The sequence below is a fragment of the Magnolia sinica genome, chromosome 3 (assembly GCF_029962835.1).
Source record: "Magnolia sinica isolate HGM2019 chromosome 3, MsV1, whole genome shotgun sequence".
NCBI classification, from domain to species: domain Eukaryota; kingdom Viridiplantae; phylum Streptophyta; class Magnoliopsida; order Magnoliales; family Magnoliaceae; genus Magnolia; species Magnolia sinica.
Genome location: NC_080575.1, coordinates 107074896 through 107096764, shown reverse-complemented (window position 1 = coordinate 107096764; position 21869 = coordinate 107074896). Strand labels below are relative to the sequence as shown.

Genomic DNA, 21869 nt, shown 5'->3' with positions numbered 1-21869 from the left:
CATAAGTTACCTAAACTGTTCCTTCTGTGTTTGGGGATCCCGTTACTTGAGCCAATGAGTGGGGTGACTACCTTTGGATGGCAGCTTCCATCTAAGAAGGAAACGTTGCTGTTTGGTGCATCCCTCTTCCAATAGGGGAGTGAAATGGGAGCTCCCTAATTTCCAAGTCTTTGTAACAGCGCCTGTGCTGAAAAGGTTATATCAACTGGTAAAATGAATTGCACCCAGAAAGCCTGTTTTGCCAGATACGCAGCTCTGGAAGGGCTGAAATCCATATTCATGATAACTGCCACCTAACACAACTCAACGCCGAGTGTGAATGGTTGTATCAACTTGTAAAATGAACTCTCCCAAAGCTTGATACTAAACACATTTCACATTCCTTGATATCCTCAGATTGCAAGCTTCTGAACATGTTTATACCACATCCGTCAATTGAATTGCAAATCTTAAACAAGACCACGTTTGTATGATTGTATCTTCGCCTTAAATCTCCTTCCTGGAAGGAGAGATTTACCAGTGAATAACAGAAGACACCAAAAATACCTGATCAACCATAGAACATGCTTCTGCATTCTCTGTCTCCACCAAATCTTTACAATGAATATATCTACCATGATTCATAAATGTCTTGTGGAGGATGTCCACTTAGGATCCTTAAATTTATTCAGAAAATTCTATCCAATGCAATAAAGAGATTACATGGTCTGCGTATGATATCCCTTCCTAACACACATGTTAAAAGTTCTCGCTTAAAACTAATGTTGGAAGACACCATAGAAGCAATGATCAAGCACTTGCAGAAGCCACAGCACCATGGAAAACTGGTATTCCTTGGTAATTACTTGATCTGCTGTTTTCTTCTTCTTCATCCTCTGTTTCCCAAAGAAAACTAGCATATGCTGCAAGAACATGGCTGCACACGAGAAGAGAAAATTTGCAAACTTGTCAGATATCCAGGTTTCAATGTGTCGGTGCATTTTCAATACCATGAATGGTTGTGCTCGCTTGTCGGAACCAGAGTTCTAAAACTCACTGATTGCTCGAAATCTTGCTGAGTTCCTGCAAGACTTGTCAGGTTGACTCGACTACTCGGTCTACTTGACATGGGCTCAACCGAGTCACCCATTTTGGCATACAAAATGCATAGGTGAGGACAAGGGAATCGAACTTTGGCCTCTTGGTTATGGTATGGCAATTGAATCAATGCACTATTTGATGAGCTGTTGATTAATTTTGTATTTTATGTCTTATTGGTATTATACCTATTTTAAATACCTATTAGTTATCACAAAGATTTTAGTTTATAATTATTAAATATTTAGTCGAGTCGGGTCAAGCCTATTTTCATCTGTTCAGGTTAGTTTAGTTTGATACAGTATGCTAATGGTAAGACTTCATATAGGTTTGATGTACTCTTATATTCAACAAATGGCCCAACACTTAATGCTGGTCGAAGCATATTGATCAGACAGTCTAGCTGTAGCGTCACCTCTTGGATAGGCCATGGCCTAATAATTGCACAAACAGAGCCTTCCAAAGGCAGGCAATTGTTTGGACAGTTAAAAAAAGACCCAATTGGTGGACTTCATAGTCGATCTTGATTAGCAGGGTAAGTCTACCAATTCAATTATAGAGATGGTCCATACATTTGACTTCTTGTGGATGCTTTACATATAGGACGATTCCTCTTTATGTCTGGGGAATGATCACCTACAAGCCATAGTCTCTTGCCTTCAGAATTTTCATTTCCAATTTTGCCCTTGCAAAAACATGGTTTTAAATACATGTATTTTCAAGGACAAAAGGGTTTGTAATAATGGTTGTAGGTTATCTTACAACCTGTTGTAGGTGACGAGTCATCTTCTATATTTGTAGAAGATTTCATGGCTAGTCTGAGAAATACATACCTATCTTCAGGAGCAGATTGAACTGCCTGTTCAAAGTAGCTCGATGCTCTTTCTTGATCATGATGGCGCTCCCAAATTAATTTCGCATACTGCGACAAGAGCTCACCGTCGCCTGGTCCTGCAAGTACGGCCCTTGAATAGTATTCCTCTGCTCTCGCGAAATCTCCCTTGGACTGTTGCCATGATAATACAAAATTATCTTAGTAAAGAATTCTTTATTTACCCAAAAAAAGAAAGAAAGAAGAATTCTTCAGATTGAATAAACTAGAGAGGAAATTGCCTAACTCTTTTCTATATTTGCATTTTGCAGTACTTGATTTAGTGAAAACTTACTAGCTTTTAACAAATATTAGGTCCGCGATCATCTTTAAAATACTTAGGGCCTGTTTGGTAGACATTCAAAAAATGAGTTCATCTCATTTTAGTTAATTGTAATTATGTGTCAAAGATCATATTTCATTTTATTAAGGATTAAAACTATTCATGTACCAACAATCATCATCTCTAATACATAATTATGGCTAAATAAAATTAGATGTACGGCCTGTTTGGTAGACGCCTAATTTTTCAGCATTCACATCAAGGGTCATAGTTACAAATTGCAATTACATTAATTTGAAGTTGGATTTGAAAGAAACGTAAGCTGTAATTAAAAAAATGAATAAGAAAATTGTTAATTAGCTTAATATAATCATGAGAATTAAGAAAATGAAAAACCAAATACATAACAGAAATGCAATTAAAATAAGAAGAAAGGCCCCATCATTGGCATCCAATGAAAATGCATCCCTACCAGTCCGATCATTCCATCGATAAGTCATAGCCTGCTTTTATGGATGCAAAGACTTGGGCCATTCATCGAACGGTTGGGATCATTTAAGTGGTGCAGATTTTGGACATGGCCCACCAGAGTGGGCAGTTTTGCTTACAATCTTACATTTTGATTGATGATTATTCGTATAAGAAATAAAAATAATGACAAGAAATCAGAATTCCCATTAAAGAGAGAGAGAGAAGGGTAAAAAAGAAGAAGAAAAGACCTATCTAAGCTGTTGAAGAAAATGCAAGAAGAAAATCAGAAGGACGGATCTCACCTGATACAGAAACTGTGCATAGTTCCTCAGAAACAGAGGATTGCAGGGATCTTCTTCAACCATCCTCTTATAATGATTCTCAACGTCTGAACCATCTCCCCCTCTGCTGGAATCAGCAAACTGAAAACCACTCCTGCAGCCAGTCATGAAATCAGACGGATTACCTGCATCAATTCCAAGCCCTCTGGCAAGAAACAGAGGAGGAGCTTCCGCCCCAGTATCAAACACACCCTCTTCATTCTCTTCCTCTAGCCCAACCAATCCCATGCCTTTTTCATTGGCAAAGTTGAAATCTCCTCCGATTGACATTATATTCTCTCCGATAGTAACAGACCTCGGCAAACCTTCAAGCCCACCGACTTCCTCTTCTTCTTCTTCCTCTTCTTCGTCGTATTCATTGCCTCTTGAATCATACACCGTAAACGATGGAATCGTCTGCAATACGGGACTGGGTCGCCGGGGCAACTTGGATGGGACTGAATTATGGAAATCGTCGTCGTTGGCAGAAAGACCTGCCAGGTTGCCGTCTGAGTGGGCCCTTCGGAAGCCTTTGGTGCTGACGCCGGATTCTGGAATGAAGTCAGGAGTGCTAGCGAAGGAGTGAGAGATGGGAGAGGAATTGCATATGAAGGAATGGAAGTTGGAATGGGTGGAGTGGGAGAAGGAGATCTTCTTGAGGTGGTCAGATGGGGTTTTGTTGGAATCAAAGGAGTTGTTAGGACTGTCTGAGAAAGAGGAGAGAAGGGATCCAAGAACGGGAGTTGAAGAGCTTCTCAGCAACATCCTTTCTAAGCTGTGATTGGATTTCGGTTTTCTTTGTAGAAGAGAAACTGCTTTAGAACAATGAAAGATATATGAGTTAGGAGATATAAAGGGTATAAAAAAACCATAGATAACAGTGGAGAATGATTCAGTAGTGTCGACCTTTGTGGGGCCCACCGTGATTATTACATGAAATCCGTTCCGTCCATCAGGTGGGAAATTCAATATTATGCTATATGGTAAAAAATCATCCCTATTGGAAGCTCAGGTGGGCCATATGATAGGAAACGGTTGGGAGGGGCATCCACCCAACCAAACTCATCCCAATTGCACTTCTATTGAAGGGAGTGATTCTTAGATTAGTTTGATAATGTGAGTTTCCTACTTCCATATGCACCTCAGCATGCAGCCAAAAGTGCCATACTCGGGATACGTGTAGGACATCCAATCCGTGTATCATAAGGTTCGTAGGACCGTTTGGCCAAAATATCGGGTTGTTAATGATCAGAGCGGTTCATCAGCTACCAAGATAATGGACGGTCTTCGACAACTTGAAAGATCCTAGTAATTTTTTCTGATATCTGACACCTACATTATAATGGCGGCTGCAAATAGATTCTCGTGGAAATCACGGGTCCACCGCTCTATACATACCTAACAATAAAATAGCGATATACCAGTAGGATGCACGTGATTTCTTTATAAAAAGACATCTCCGTCAGTGTACGACTGTCGGTGGGTTGCTCCAGTGTTGCTGTAAATCATGCGCCGCTAACTGGACGGTCAAGATCGAGCCCGATCTTTTGCTGCAGTTTTCGGATCATACCATACGGACGGTCTAAATTGCTGGCCATGTACGTTAGTTGAATGTTGGATATGGTTCATTCATTCACTTATCCACGAGAAATGCCCCTCGATATGGAGATATTCTTGTGCCCGGGGTTGTGTTGGGCCCACAGAGATGTCCGTGATAAATCCACTCCGTCCATTTGTTTTGAAAAATCACAACAAAGCATAATTCTAAAAATCAAGCAGATCCAAAACTCATGTGGGCCATACTACACGAAACAGTGGGGATTGAATGCCTGGTGGGTGACCAAAGTTTTTATATCAGGATGATAGATATTTGTTTCTAAAGTTTATCTGAGTGGCAATGACCCTATGAACGGTTTGGATGGCATAAAAGCATCATAATCAGCTCCCCAAAGATTTCAACGGAGGACATTTTTGTTCCCATTGTTTCGCTGGTGTGGCTCACCTTAGTTTTGTATCTTCCTGATTTTTAGAACCGTATCTTATTATAGTCTTTCAAAAGAGATGGACGGAGTGGACATTTCATGGACATCTCTGTGGGCCATATACAGCCCCGGGCACAAGTGTATCTCTGGGTCATGGGCAATCCGCTTCCCCACTTCCGCCGGTGACATCAGCAGTGACGTAATGCGGTGTGATTTGATTTGGATCTAAGTTGGAGAGGTATGACCCGATTAGATACTACCCAACGTGACACAGCGGCGCAGACGCGGTACGTCCTGGTTGGATGTGGTCTAGTTCGCCTTAGCCTCGGTCGAAGATGGGCCGGTCCCTTGACTACTCGATCAAATAACTGTCTAACATGCTTTTCATGACCATAACACTGTTACGGGAAGATTAGAGACATTTCAACCCCAAGATCCGAGGCTTTTTAGAACCGACTCGAGGCGCAAGATTAAGCTCGGAGTTATGAGAATAGTAGAGGGAAGGACTTCCAATTCGACATCAGTTACGCCTTCACTCTGAGGCCCTAGGTGGAATGATCCGAGGCCGAGGCAGTCGGCTCGGAGTGATTCGAGGTTGAGGTGGTCGGTTCGGGATTTGGATCGGAATCCATTAATGAGGAAGACCATGAGGTGTCCCACTACCACACCATTGGCGACGGTTACTCAACCGCCCACGTCTGCATGACCACACAATGACTGAGTAGCCGAATCACCCGCATGATGTAGCAAATGCCTTAAGATGCGCCGAGTTATGCGGATATGCCCATCTTAGGCGAGGGGGTATAAATAGCATCTTGCGGGGAGGAAACATGTACACAATATCTCGCACTCTCCCTCTACAACTTAACTTAGACCCAGATTCCCTTGACTTGACTTAGGCATCGAAGGGTCCCCTGTTTAAGCCAGGGTCTCCTTTGCTCATCATTGTTGTGTAGTGTCAGTCTCTGAAGCGGCTTGAAGTTTGGATATCCGAGCAGAGAGTACTCTAGATTTTGTCTGCAACATTTTTGGCGCCGTTTGTGGAAAATTGATACAAAAAGTCAGTTTCCTATTCTCCGACACAATGGCAAGAGGAAAGAAGAAATCCGTAACTGTAGAGCCGGAGCAGAACGATCAGACTCGGTCTTCCTCGTTGCTTCACGCCGAGTCGGCTCCAAGATCATCCTAACGTTCTAGTAATCGGAGGAGTAAGTATCGAGCCATGCAAAGCGAGATCCAAGCCTTACACGATGAAATCAATCAGATGAAGCAATGACAGGAGCAACAGCCGCATCCTGACCGGGAAACAATCGGACTGGTGGTGGAAGTTGAGTCCGCACCGCGGAGTGCAAGACCCGAAGGATCACAACATCAATTCGCACAGGTTCCAACTTCAGTCTAGAACCCCCATCCGACCCAAAACCAAGTTCCGGCTCGGAACACGACGACTCGGGCTCTGATGAATGCTTTAGTCACTTCGGCCCTGACACTGACGGATCTCCATCACGAGCTGGAGAGGAGAAAGGGAGGGGGGGGGGGGGGGGGTCCGTGGGAAGCGTGGTTCACAGAACTTAATAATCGGGTTCTGATATTACAACAGAATCAGCAGCCTTCGTTCGTTCCTGCCGCCGTTCAAGTAATGATGGAAAAGAACGAACCTCCCTTCACATCTGCAATCATGAGCGAGGTGATGCCGAAGAGGTTCCGGATACCCCCCGTCATCCAGTACTCCGGGTCTGGAGACCCGTCCGAACACGTAGAGGCCCATCGCTCATTGATGTAAATCCAGACGGCCACGGACGCGATGATGTGTAGGGGATTCATAATCACCCTTACCGGATCCGCTCAGAGTTGGTACAAGCAACTCAAATCCAATTTAGTTAGTTCCTTCGCAGAGCTCAGCAGATTGTTCCTTACCCAGTTCATAAGTGGAAGAAGAGTCAGAAGCCAACTACTCATCTGTTCACCATTAAGTAGGGGCCTAAAGAGTCGTTGAAAGACTTCATTGCCTGCTTCAACGAGGAGGCATTGCAGGTGGAGGACTACGATGACAAAATGACGCTCTCTGCTATGTTCAGTGGTCTGAAAGAGAGGAAGTTTACCTTCTCCATTGGGAAGAATCCGCCGAAGACGTTGGTCGAACTCGTCACTAGAGCTTAAAAATACACTAACGCCGAAGAGTTCTCCAACTCTCGTAGAAATGTTCAAGTGGCAGAGTCGCCAACCAAAGGGAAGAGGTTGAGGAATGAAGAACCCCAACTATCCAGCAATAAATCGAACAACCAAGTCCCTCGTGATCGTCGGCCGAGCAGGAAGCCTAAGGGCACACCCCCCTCAATACATCTACAGAGCAGATATTGTTGGACATCAAGGGACAAGCTCTTGAATTGGCCCGTTTGCATGAAGGCCGATGCAGAGCACCGAAACAAGCGCAAGTATTACCGGTTCCACTGTGACCACGACCACAATACAAGTGACTGCGTGGATCTCAAAGACGAGATCGAGACCCTCATCCGTAAGGGTCATCTGTGCCAATACACCAAGGAGGAGAGAACAACTCGGAGAGAAGAGCAGCCGAGCAAAGTTGCAAAAGAACCGGTCGAAATTCATACCATCTTTGGTGGTTCGTCCGGTGGAGGAGACTCGAACAGGGCTCATAAATCCTACTCCCAGAAGTTTGACCCGGAGCACTACGTCCACATGATTGAGAGGTTGAGGAAAGAACTCCGAGTAAGCCCTTGCAACCTGACCTTCACGGAAGACGATGTGCGCGGAATTCAACATCCCATGACAATGCCTTATGACAATGCCTTAGTGGTGACTATGACCATATCCAACCACAAGGTGTACCGCATCCTGGTCGACACTGGGAGCTCGACTGATGTAATATACTCAGAAGCTTTCAAAAGAATGACGATTCTAAGGTCACACCTCAGACCTGTGAAGACCCTTCTACATGGCTTTGCTGGAGAAAGGGTGATCTCCGAAGGAGCCATCTCCCTCCCTGTGACCGAGGGAGAAGGACGGCATCAAGTCACTCTCCTGGTGGACTTTCTCATCGTTAATGTACCATCAGTGCACAACGTTATCCTGGGCAGACCTTCCCTCAATGTAATGAGGGTGGTCGTGTCTACATATCATCTAATGATGAAGTTTTTCGCCGAGGGCGGAATAGGCTACCTTCGAGGCGATCAACACGAGGCTCGAAAATGTTATATGATAGCAATGAAGATAAACGCTGGTCATAGTATAACAAGCAAAGGAATGTTGCAAAAAGATTGTTCGGAATTCGACTTGGAAGAGTAAATCGGGTCGGAACCCGAGTCCTTAGGTTCCTTAGCTCCGTCGCCGGTGCTTTTCACTCGCCCGAAGCCTAAAATCACTTGTTCTTCCAATTCTTGTTAAAGGATGGAAGTTGCAGGACTAGCCTCTAGCCCTTGCGCCCCGGGTCGCGAAATAGTACCACGACTCCTGACTATCGTACTTGATAAAGTATAAACTTATCAGCTCTTCTGGTGTCAGTTCCGGGTTCTTGACTTGGCGCCAGATGATGTATGAAGATATTAAAATCCTCCAAGCATTGGGAGTGAACTGGCCTGGGGCCAGTCCCAAGTAAGCCGTTAGGGCTCGAATGAAGGGATGCATCGGAAGGTGGAGTCCATATTATAGGGCGCAGAGGAAGATCCCTACTTTCCCTTCAGCAGGAGCTCCAACGGTGTCAAGGGGATCTGGCGCTCGTATCCGGACGGAGTCCGGGATCTTGAATTCTGATCGAATCCATTCCATCTGAGACTCGACCAGCACAGAGCCTCCTGGGATGGTCTCCGCGGCTCGCTCACTCGCGGGCATCTCCGTATACCCCCCCGTTGAATCTCAGGGGGCTTGGGAGGCCTTTTCTCCATCCTTGCAGCGCGTCCGAGCCCCAGCCTCGTTACCCCTCCTGGAAAGAGGGTAGAGGGGTACTATATCAAGGGGGCCTTCAGAGGCCTCTCGTCTATGTCTATCATCCGAGCTCTCTGGCCCAGAATCATATTTGAAAGCATAATCATCAAGGGGGCCTTCAGAGGCCTTTTAGATCCAATCCATGTATCAAAAGAAACCGTTATATTGATGTCCTAGCCCAAGAATCAGTTAGATCCACGGGTTAGGTGGACCACCGTTTTCAAAACAAATGTATGACAATAAAAAAACTTCTCTGAAGTTTTTTTTTACACCATCCACTTGTTTCCAGCTTTGGGCCTCACATGCTAAGTGGCCCAGATTCATTTTTGGGAAAGCATGCAGAAGGTCAGACCAAACAGATAGATGAGTTGGATCTCGCACATGTTTACATGAGCTTTATTGCAGACGCGTGTGACATCAGCATTAGGAAAGCTCTCTTTTCGTGATTCAACAGCAAAATGGCCAAAGTGAGATATAAAGAAAGACGAATGCTAGTATGCATCTTGCGCTGCATACAACTTGTACGAATTCCCTTTCTCAAGGTGCGCGAGGCAAATCAGGACTGTTAATATGGTGGGCCACCATCTGAATAGGCCACTGGTCCAAAAATGGCAGTGACGGGAAATTCTGACGATCTAACAGCACCTTTTTCAGATCACTCGTTGGATGGCTACCACAGTCCATATCCGTTGATTTTTGAGATATAGGCTATCGACTGGATGTCCCACCAGAATAACAGCTCTGATCACAAAATGCTCGCCATGAAAATCCCATTCCATGGGAGTAGAACGATAAGAGAGAGAGAAAAGGGGGTTAAAGCGTACCTTAACAGGGAGGAGAGAGAAAGCGCTTGCAAAAGAGCCTAAGAAGGTCAGAGACGGAGGAGGGCCCTTCTTATATGGACAGGCTTCGAAAGCTGGCGAGAAAGGAACGTGATGGCGAAGGAATATTCGAAACTGTGATACTCTTGCAGGACACCATAGATGATACACAGGCGCTTATAAATTTCTGACATACAGTAATTCAAATTCAACTGTACAAGTTCTGGGTCTCAGTTTAGATGTATCATTGATCAAATATTAAGATTTTATTGTTATCTGATCACTGGATTATTCGATAGTTATTGGACGGTTAAGAATAAAAAATATCCAATTTCGACGCACAAGGGATGTTAGGATTATTAAATCATTCTGATTTTCGAAGTGTGAGTTATCAGCAGCAGATTCCACAATTTAATCGGTTTAGTTTGAGTTAATATATGCCACGTGTACAATTACTAAATGCCAGCGTATCAAGCGTCATACGCTGCCGAAGTATCAAATAACCCCGTTTCGAACTAGGGTGGGGCTTGGACTGACTTGGGTATCTTTCCACGGTCTTGAGGGCTTCTCAGCTGGAACGCCGAACACGGGACCTTGGTTGACCATAGGCTGTGGCGCACATTAGAACCAGCTGCCTCATACGTCTTTCTCGGGACAAAAAAAATCTCTTGGGAAGGACGCGGTGGAAGCCATGAGTATTCATTTGCCTCAGCAGATTGCATGCGTGTACAAGATCCTATCCGTTCTTCATGCTTGGATCCACGTGTAAGACTCTTATCAGATCATTGATTTAGATCTGATTGTTGGATTATTCAAATTTAGTGATTCAGTGGACCCCACTATAAATTTGATTATTTACACTATAAATTTGATAATTGTAAATAGGTTGTGGGTGGGACCTTTAAACCATGATTCTTATACACGATTATTAAGTTGCAGGTGAAAAACTATTGTGTGGGGACCTGGAGAGAAATACACTGGGTAAGCTACTAACCCCCTTTCATGTAAATAAATATCTTGGTCCCTTTACCAAGACGAAGTGTGAAGTTCGAAGTGCGGAAGAAGAGGATTTCCGTTGGTAACCTCAAGGTATCGAAAATATCTATCTTCGTTTATTGATGCATAGATGAATAGCCCATCCAACAATTCCGCAGTTCATATCTAACACGACCGTCAAAGTTTATGATTTTTGAGACGAATCATCTCTCTACACGTGTGGTCATATCTGATGAGTGGGTTGCGTCTTCCACACGTGTCACTTGGCCAGCGTGGAACACGAATGCCACGAAAGTGCAGTGCTGGAATTCGCTTTAGCTTCCTTGGCGATCCGGCGTCGGGTTTTGGACCCGACAAGGTGTCAAAGATGAGAACGGGGAGCACCCTGGTCCACCTAAATTGAAGATGGCGACATTTTGGACACGGCAAGGACGGGCTACCACAACGACTCTTAATTGGAATACAGGCACGTGAGCTGATGGAGACGGTTGACGTGCACAAGTCCTACCTGACTGAAGGACGCCCTCTAGAAACTCTTCCTATCGACAGTGCATCGGGGAGACGAATCGAGAGCCTGTCAATCTCGGCTGTGACCTGTGCGCTGTTTGTGTACACGCCACACATATTCCAGCTTCCAGCACCACACATTGATATAAGATCTAATGCATTTACTATATAGATGCTCTCTCCTAAGAATAAGATCAGAACCCTTAATACGGTGGGCCACAGTTTACAAAGTACATGTAGGGCTAAAATAAATTGACTGGTAAGTTTTCTTACCTATATAACTCTTTGTAAGTTGGGTTTATATTCGGTTTTAGGTATCAAAGTTGGAGTAGGATTTTGGTCGACTGAGTTATTGTTTTAAGTGGTGTCTTAATCATGCATGTGAGTTCAGTTATAATGTTAAGCGTTCTGCTGATTCCACATGCTTGAATACCTCTTTACCAAATTAAGATACTTGGGAATGTTATTAGTTGGACTTGGGCCTTTTTAAATGATAAAACTGTTTTAAGGAAGGAATGATTTCTTTTAGATTGAATGATTCCATCCATTGGGATACAAAATGCTACCATGATCATTCATGTTAAAAGTGAAAAAGCCAAAGTACCCAAAGGAAAATAAATCTATTGCTATTTAATTTAGACACATATACGGTCACATGTGTAATGAATGATCCAATTTTATTTATGTATGCGTGAGTATCTATATGCCAGGCGTGCCAGAATCATAACCAACTAGAATTGAATTATACACCTTGTAACCCCGGGTGCCAAATTTATGAAAATTGACTTAACTACTATGATTACTCAGCCATCAATTAACAAGATGATCAAGTGTTTTACAAAGGGGAGAGTCATTCCCTTGAATGGCTTCTTTTTGCCTTAAAGACAAGAAATTTTATCACGGCAGTGGTATGATATATTGTATTAATTTATGAAAAAAAATAATATAAGAAGAGTAGAACTGAAGTTTAAAAGTTAAATGCTAATTTTATTAATATAAATGAAGATTTAGTATAATTGACATATAAAAGTAAATAAAGCAAAAATAAGTTACGGATGATAGTTCTGTTAGATGAGATGGCTGTAGAATGGATGATCATCAGAGAATCCCTAAGTAATGACTTAAGAATTTAGAGGACATCCAATCGATGGAGTTGTAGATATTTATTTAAACTAAATTGACTTGCTGTATTGATTCATTTGACATAAATGAAAATTAGATTATGCTAAGCTAATTTATTCAGACTTGCTGCAATATGATGCTGAACAGAAGTGGATAGGCTAAAACTAAACTTTACTAAAATATGTGTCTATACGGAACAAAAGGTTATCAGGCACTGTTTAATTGAAAAGAGTTTGATTGAATTGAATTGATAAGGTCTCAGAGCTATACATTTTATGCTACTTTTATAGGAGAGGTGGTGGCCTTGTATGTAGTCTCTAAGCTTTTGGATTCGATGTTTGATATCTTTCTTTTCTGAGACATGACAAATTACACTATTATACCATCGTGTATGGGTGCATCTCTGATTTAGATGATTTTCTTCTATTAATATATCTTCGAGTATGTAAGGTTAATCATATTTGGTTGTCTTTGGGTGTTATCACGACATCAAATACATTTCCAAAAACATGATGCATATGCTTCTCTTGTGCTTGCCTAGTACATGTCATGGAGAGAATGATCGCATTAGGTTTTCAAAAGTGCTTATGTCTTTGAGCATCTTAGTTTTCTTGATGCAACACACGTTTCTATTAGAGATGTGTTCAAGATTGTGAACAGGTTAAGTGTAAACAAATTCAATTGAGGGCTTTTTAATTGGCCTTTTGCAGTGTCTTTTTGGTACAAGGATTAGGTACTGAACCTACCAGCATCAGTTAAGCCTTGGCATGACATGGTGGGATTTGATTAGATAATAGGCTACCATCAAAGATAGAGCATGGTTGAGAATAACATTTAAATATGCTTTGGAACTCATCTCTGACAGTAGCCTACCTTCCATTAAATCCTTTCATGTCTGGCCTTCATCTCTTTGAGAACAACCTACTGCTGGATTAAATCTTTCCATGCATGGGCCTCATTTCTAGCCGCAACCTATCATATGATTAAATCCTTTTATGTAGGGCTATCAATGGGCTAGGTAAGGGCTGGCCAAGCTCTATCCAAGCTCGGCTTGCAATTTTGAACTTAAGCCCAAATCTAGCCTGGTCCTGTGATGGGCTGAAGTAGTCCAACCCGAGTTGGCCCAGGATATAATTTACACAACGCCCAATCCCAATCCTTGGATATCTTTGTGGATAAATGATATTTTGGTGTGCCTCATGTGAGAAAGAGAGGGAGAAAATGAACGAAAATGGAGAAAATTAGACTTAGAAAAGGCCTATCGGGCTTGATTTACAATTGGGCTCCTGATTTAGGCCTGCGCCCGACTATCAGGCCTCATACACCACCCCAAACCTAGACCATTAATACAGGCTAAGCCCGAAGGCCGGTCAGGACTACCCAGCCAATTGACAGCCCTACTTTTATGCCAGGCTAAGAGGGAGGCAAGCGTTGGCAGGGACGGTACCCAATCTACACCCATCTTAATATAGTATGTTAGGATATATCTGGCCAAACCTCTTGAAAAAATAGATGCTGATTCCCTTATGACACTTCCACCATGGATATCCGGCATTGCTTGGGCTACTGGGGCCATCGTGTTGTAAGTGTTTTATATCCATATATGCTGTCCATCTATTTTGGCAGCTCATTCTTAAGTATAGCCTTAAAAATGAAGTAGATCCAAAGCTTGAGTAGACCACATTTGAAACCTTCTTAGGGGCCACCATAATGTTTATTTGGAACCCAACCTGTTCATGAGGTCAGGGGCCTGAACGGAAGCAAAATACAGACATCAGCTTGATTCATGAGGGCACGGGCTTATGTACTCCCCAAGAAGTTTTTAATGGTGGGTGTCTAATAACCACTGTTTCCTACGGTGCGGTCTGCTTGAACTTTGGATCTACTTATTTTTGGGCTCCTATCTTAAAATGAACTGACAAATTGATGGACGGCGGAGATAAAACACATACATCATGGTGGCCCCCACAGTGTCTGCCAAATGGCTAAAATTTTAAGACAGTTACACTTTGCTAGTTCTAGCCGAGCTTATCAGTGGACAAGCCCGTTTTGGTCGGACGCGCTTGGACCCATACATTGGATGGCTTGGATCTCACGCACGCACGTGCATTGCATTTGTACATGGGATGGCGGCATGCAGAGGGGTGCGACTTGGGTTGGGTCAACCTGGGCTTGGGCTGAAATTTCTATCCCTACTGGTGAATCCGGACCATCCATCTGGTCAGCACTATTAGATATGGCCCACAGCTGCACATTATCCTAATTAGAATACTACTGTTTTACTCGTAGAACAGTCTGTCTTTCAACGTGCCCTATTCAATAGTTTGGTTTGTCTTAGGACTCAGATTCTTCAGTCGGTTTGTCTTGCACTGTGGGCCATCCCCAGAACACCCCCAAATGAACGGTCTGGATTCATCATCCATAACCGGATGGACTGTGTCTTTGCAACAAACCTGGACTGGTCCTCTGTGTACAGAACCAGAAAATTCCTCCAAAATTAGCACGTGACAGGTGTGCGTTCAAAGGTTAGGTAGAAGCTACAAGGAAGAGGAATCCAAATTGACTTCCTTTGTGGTATACGTGCCACACGTGCGTGTAATTATGGCGGTCCAATAATGACGTGGGCCACATGCAACGTCCAATATGGACCACCATTGTTCTTATTTTTTCTGATGCACACTGGACCATGCATATGATGAGTGGACAGAACACGATATCTTCAATGTATATAGTCTCCACGTGATTAATGGTCCAGTTCTTGCGTGTGCCACGGAGACGTGGGCAGTTGCTGTTTTTCTCATCTTGGCCGTCTGTTCCGAGCCTGTTGGATTGTGAGATTTTGGCCATTCATCAGAAGGTTAATCGTGTTATCGTTCTGGCCCAAAAATCAGCGGCTGCCCTATTCATTCGGTGGGCCATAAATGATTCCAGATATCGAGAATATTTTCTAGACGATTTGCGTGGCATATTAAAAGACGCCATGTGCATCTATGGTAGTAAATACAGTGCGTCCATGGTCCTTCGAAATCGGATTGACGTAGTACGCTCTTATCGTACTGAGTAAACTCTGTTGGGCCCACTGTGAATTCATGTGCTTTATCCACACCGTCCATCCGTTTTTCCAGATCATTTTAGGGGTTGAGCCCAAAATTTAAGTATATCTGACGCTCAAATAGACCATACGACAGGAAACAGTGGAATTATTTATTTCCACCGTTGAAACCTTTCTAAGGCCCCAATGATATTTATTTGTCATCCAAAATGTTCATAAGATCACACAGACATGGATGAAGGGAAAACACAAATATCAGCTTGATCTAAAACTCCTGTTGCCCCCTAAGAACTTTTCAACAGTAGAATACAATTCACACTGTTTCCGGTGGTGTGGTCCTGATGTAGAGCGGGTCGCAGACAGTTGCATGGCCAAGATGGATCAGAAAAGGCCCGGTCGACGACAGAAGTGATCCAGACCATCGAACCTTAAATCGGGCGTATCTTGCAATCCGGAATGAGTTATCTGACGTAAAATATATGATTTTGGGGTAGAACGAGCGACTGAAGCCAACCAACCCCGTTACGCCGGGTTGCGCAGCCCGGAATTGTGAAAAACCCCTGGATCGATGGTCGTTTCCCCGTTTTAATTTTGCTTTTACTATAAATAGTAAGTTTTAGTTTGATTATAACTCTTCATCCGTCGGGCTTTAGGAGTTGCGCCCAACGTGAAAAGAGCTTAGAATAATTAGGAGAGCGGTTTGGTGAAGCCAAATAGGACACTTACTATTTTTGGCCGAAAACTTTGCACACTGGTAGACATCACGACCGTCTATAAATAGTAAGTTTACTATTTATAGTAAGTTGTGGATTCTAGGAGTTTGAGTTGTAGTTTGATTCTGATTTCTTTCCCATTGCTTGGTACCCCTATTTAAAGGGTTGTGAACTCGTTTTTATTAATCAATTAATCAATTTTGAATTTATTAGAATTTATTTCTATTTTCTGCTTTCTTTCCTCGTGGATTCGAGAAGTCTCTGTGAGGAGTCCAGAGAAGCTCCGTAGATTTAGAGTAGTTATCCTTATCACATTCATCCCTGCGTCAATTGGTATCAAAGCGAGGATTCCCCTTGGGCCGATGACAAACAACGAAGGTATGAATCAAAATCCTGTGGACGGTAATCCAGGGATTCGTTATCTTTCGGAAAGAATGGAAGCTTTCCACCGGGAGAGTCAGTTGACTATGCAAGGGCTGCAGGCAACTCTCGACCGTCTTGCGGATGTGCTACTTCCGCCCCGAGCCCTAGGCGGTGCTCCACCACCCATGGTGGCTCCACCACCCATAGTTGCTATATGACACAACCCCGATTTTCGTAGAGCACTACCAGTGGCAAACCGTAGGCTACATCAGATGATTCAAGTTCCAGCGACGAGGACTTTAATGAGGGTTTTGCTCGACGACCAATCCATGGAGGTGATCATCTAGATTGTGCTGAAAGAGACTATCGAGGTAAGACTGAACTTCCTAGTTTTAACGGTTTATTACGTATAGAAGATTTTCTCGATTGGCTAGCCGAAGTAGAGAGATATTTTGATTACATGAACGTGCAAGATCATAAAAGGGTAAAATTGATAGCGTTTAAATTAAAATCTGGTGCTTCTACATAGTGGAAACAATTACAACTCTCACGAGCCCACTAGAACAAGGCGCCCATCTCATCATGGCCTCGGATGAGACGTCTTCTTCGATCACGATTTCTCCCCAGTGATTATGAGCAGATATTATTCCAGCAATATCAAAATTACAGACAGAACACGATATCTTCAATGTATATAGACTCCACGTGATTAATGGTCCAGTTCTTGCGTGTGCCACGGAGATGTGGGCAGTTGCTGTTTTTCTCATCTTGGCCGTCTGTTCCGAGCCTGTTGGATTGTGAGATTTTGGCCATTCATCTGAACGTTAATCGTGTTATCATTCTGACCCAAAAATCAGCGGCTGCCCTATTCATTCGGTGGGCCATAAATGATTCTAGATATCGAGAATATTTTCTAGACGATTTGCGTGGCATATTAAAAGACGCCATTTGCATCTATGGTAGTAAACACAGTGCGTCCATGGTCCTTCCAAATCGGATTGCGTACTCAGTTACGTAGTACGCTCTTATCGTACTTATTAAACTCTGTTGGGCGCACTGTGAATTCATGTGCTTTATCCACGCCGTCCATCCGTTTTTCCAAGATCATTTTAGGGGTTGAGCGCAAAATTTAAGTATATCTAAAGCTCAAATAGACCATACCACAGGAAACAGTGGAATTATTTATTTCCACCGTTGAAACCTTTCTAAGGCCCCAGTGATATTTATTTCTCATCCAAAATGTTAATAAGATCACACAGACATGGATGAAGGGAAAACACAAATATCAGCTTTATCTAAAACTTCTGTTGCCCCCTAAGAACTTTTCAACAGTAGAATACAATTCACACTGTTTCCGGTGGTGTGATTCACTTGAGATTTGGATATTCTTAATCTTTGATTTAAAGCCCTAAATTTATATGATAAAATGGGTGGACGGAGGTGATACAATGTATGAATGACGGTGGGCTCCACGGATACTGACTTACTCAGTAAGCAATCCGCTTCCTGGTCCTTCACCCCACATGGGCAGCAAGCAAAACTCAACCCAATGACAGCTTCCATGTACAACAGTCTGCATTCATCACGGAAAGTCCAGCTATGGGGATTGAAGATACGGCGTAACTTTTGCCACGTGGCTCATCAACATCGTATCCACAGCATAATCGTCGATCAATGGAGGCCGCACACTGTACGCTGAGGAAAACTCTAGGTAATATTACAAAAAGTACTTCCTTAATCGAGAATTTACATTCTAAAGTACTTCCTTACTATAGAATTTACATTCTAAGCACCTTAACCTCTTAACATAGGCTGGGTATGCCGTGCTAGAACGGTTTATGTGAAATAGACCCAAACCACCGGTTCCGTCACCATGTATTAGGCCAGGGCCCAAAATTCAGCTCAACCCACGATTTAGGAGGACCACACAACTGAAAATAGTGTGCAAGGCAACTCTTACCTTCCAAACTTTTTCCCTTAGTGTCCCCCATTAGAACGACATATATGTATAAATTTTTGGTCTAAGGCCTGAATTTTGGTGTGACATCTAATGGCTGGAGTGGATTTCAAATAATTAGCATGGTGGTCCCTCAAAAACATCCGCGGTGAACTTCTCTCTCAAAGGAGATTGTGTAGGGTGTGATGAGTAAACTCTGTTGAGCCCACCATGATGTTTGTGTCTTATCCATGTTGTCTATTCATCTCACCAGCTCATTTAATCAGGGAAGAGCTCAAAATTGAAGCATATGCAAAGCTTAAATGACCACACCACATAAAACACTTGGGATATATTCAAACCTTCCTAGGATCCACGGTAATGTTTGTTTGTGATCTAACCCATTTTTAAGGTAACATTGACATTGATAAAGGGTAACAAATATCAGCTTGATCTAATACTTTTGTGCCCCTCAAGAAGTTTTTAATGATACGCGTTCAATTCACATTGTTTCTGATGGTGTGGTCCATTTGAACATTAGATATGCTTTAATTTTGGGTTCCTATCATAAATCGAGCTAGTAAGTCACGTAGCTTACTCAGCGCGCAATCTCCTTCCCTCTCTCCCAACCATTTCTTTTAGTGTGGCCTAACTAAATTATAATTAAGCTTGGTTTTTTAGACATGGGCCAAACCTTGGTAACATATCTAATGATTAGAGTGGATCTCATATAAATTTCATGATGGGACCTATAAAAATCAAGGATGGCACACATTGGATATTTTTGGGAACAGTTGGAGAGTGATGTCGCCCTTGATGTTTTCCCGGGCCCCCATTATATGTATAATACCATCTTAGATTCAAAGATAAAAAATCAAGCTGACCTATGAGGTACCATTTCATAGTAAATAGTTGGGAGAGAGACGGACTCTGATTTTTTTATTTTTATAGGTGATTATACCAAATACACTTTAACCATTACATGTCATACCAAAAATTAGGCTTGGGGCCTAAAATTAGGGTGATCCACATTTTAGGTGGGTGTTGCCTCTATACTAATTACAACCATATGGTACATCTAAACCACAAAATTATTAGGTTTTGAGACCTGAGCCTAACTTGGGGTGATGCACATGTGTGGAGTTGATTTCATGTAAACATAACAACAGTAGGCTACACCCACCAGGGAATGCGGCCTGACCGTGCAATAAATGCTGTGGGACCCACAGTGATGTGCGTGTCATCGACTTCTTCCATCACTGCCCCACTTATTGCAATCAGCCCGATCCAAATTCCAAGTGGGCCACACCAAAGGGAACGCCCACGATTGAAACCTTCCTGGGGTCCAGGTTGACGTTATATGCCATCATCCAAAACTTGGATGGCGCCAAGAAGGTTTCAATGGTGGGCGTCCACGCATCCACGGTTTGCTAGTTTTAATCTCAAGTCCAAACATGACCTGGCGCAAACGATGGACGGATCAGCTCACCCAGACCTCAACGTGCAGCACCCACAACAGCAGGTCCAAGTAGGATTCCAAATCCTTATACTCGGCTAAGGTCGAACAATTGTTATCGCTGTGGCCAACTAGACCACTTATGAAACACTTGTCCTCAACGTCCCGTAGTGCACTTGACTATAAATGAAGGGGGCACTGAAGATGAGGCCGCAGAAGAAGACCATCGCTTTGATGAACATGAACAAACCATTGAAGAAATAGCAGGTGGCAATGACGGGCGAGGATCGTGGCGAATTTCTAGTTGTGAGGCGATTACTGTATGCCCCACGAAAGGAATTACATCCACAGCGACACAATATATTTCGTACTCGGTGCACCGTCAACGAAAAGGTCTGTGATGTGATCATAGACAGTGGTAATAGTGAAAACATCGTCTCGAGAGTAATGGTGGACAAGTTGCGGTTACCAACGATGAAACATCCTTCCTCCTACTCAATTGGCTGGATAAAAAAGGTGAATGAGACCAAGGTAACTGAACAATGCACTATCTCGTTTTCAATTGGCAAAAATTATAAGGATCAAATACTTTGTGACGTGGTCGATATGGAAGCTTGTCATATGTTACTCGGTCGACCCTGGCAGTCGGACCGTGATGCGATCCATCGGGGACGAGATAATGTCTACGTATTCGTCAAGGATAGTCGAAAAATAATCCTTGTCCCTATAGCACCAGAGAACCACCCTGAAGCCTCTAAAGTGGAGGGGAGTTTCCTCTTGACCATTCGGGATTTCATGGAGGAATCCAAGGAAACTGGCGAGGTATACGCCGTAGTAGTGAAGGGCGAGGGAGAGGAACCCTCAAACATCCCTCCAAGTTTAAGACTGTTGCTAAATGAATTCAAAGAAGTCTGGCCTAAGGATTTACCTGATTGATTGCCCCCCATGAGGGACATCCAACATCACATAGATCTCGTCCCTGGGGCTAGCCTGCCTAATCGCCCTCATTATCGGATGAGTCCGAAGGAGTTTGAGATACTTCAGGGGCAAGTGGAGGAATTGATCCGTAAGGGTCTCTGGAGAGAGAGCATGAGCCCATGTGCCGTACCAGCATTATTAACGCCAAAAAAGGATGCAAGCTGGCGCATGTGTGTCGGCAGCCGAGCAATCAATAAAATTACCATCAAATATCGGTTCCCAATACCACGGTTGGACGACATGCTCGATATGTTAGAAGGGGCCAATGTGTTTTCTAAACTAGATCTAAGGAACGGGTACCATCAGATTCGTATTCGACCCGGTGATGAGTGGAAAACGGCATTCAAGACCAAGGAAGGATTGTATGAGTGGCTGGCCATGCCCTTCGGCCTATCGAACGCACCAAGTACTTTTATACGTTTGATGAATCAAGTTCTAAAACTGTTCACTAGCCGATTTGTGGTAGTATATTTCGATGACATATTGATATATAGCCAGGATGAGGCGGAGCACAGGAAACATCTCAGGCAGGTGCTACAGGTCCTACAAATTAACAAGTTGTTCCTCAACTTGAAGAAGTGTAGTTTTTTAACTGACAACCTATTATTTCTAGGATTTGTTGTAACGTCTACAGGCATTCGTGTGGACAATGAAAATGTGCGAGCTATTAGGGAATGGCCGATCCCGACAAACATTCATGAAATAAGGAGTTTTCACGGGTTGGCGACTTTCTATCGTCGATTTGTGCGAGATTTTAGCACCATAGTCGCACCTATAACAAATTGCATGAAAAAAGGACCGTTCCAGTGGATCGATAAAGCTGATAAGAGCTTTCATGAGATCAAACATCGTTTGTCTACAACACCGGTCTTGGTGCTTCCTAATTTCGACAAATTGTTTGAGGTTGAGTGTGACGCTTCATATGTTGGAATTGGAAGAGTATTATCACAGGAAGGCAGGCCGGTAGCCTTCTACAGCG

At 43.2% G+C, this 21869-nt stretch overlaps 2 protein-coding genes across 3 annotated transcripts; one reads left to right on the top strand and one right to left on the bottom strand.

The window, feature by feature from the left end:
* Positions 1 to 389: 389 nt before the first annotated feature.
* On the bottom strand, positions 390 to 9915 carry LOC131240588 (uncharacterized). Of its 2 annotated transcripts, XM_058238886.1 has the most exons (4): positions 9771 to 9915; positions 3005 to 3834; positions 1911 to 2083; positions 390 to 916 (listed from the first exon to the last, which is right to left on the bottom strand). In XM_058238886.1, exons 2-4 carry the CDS (start codon positions 3785 to 3787, stop codon positions 790 to 792), a joined length of 1083 nt encoding a protein of 360 aa, XP_058094869.1. In that variant the 5' UTR covers positions 3788 to 3834; positions 9771 to 9915; the 3' UTR covers positions 390 to 789. The 2 variants fall into 2 exon arrangements, with proteins under 2 accessions (XP_058094869.1, XP_058094870.1); XM_058238887.1 differs by lacking the exon at positions 9771 to 9915 and having other exon boundaries at positions 3005 to 3866.
* LOC131239050 (uncharacterized) lies at positions 6089 to 8310 on the top strand. The gene is made up of 4 exons (XM_058236612.1): positions 6089 to 6112; positions 6605 to 6760; positions 6982 to 7136; positions 7203 to 8310. Exons 1-4 carry the CDS (start codon positions 6089 to 6091, stop codon positions 8308 to 8310), a joined length of 1443 nt encoding a protein of 480 aa, XP_058092595.1.
* Positions 9916 to 21869: the final 11954 nt, after the last annotated feature.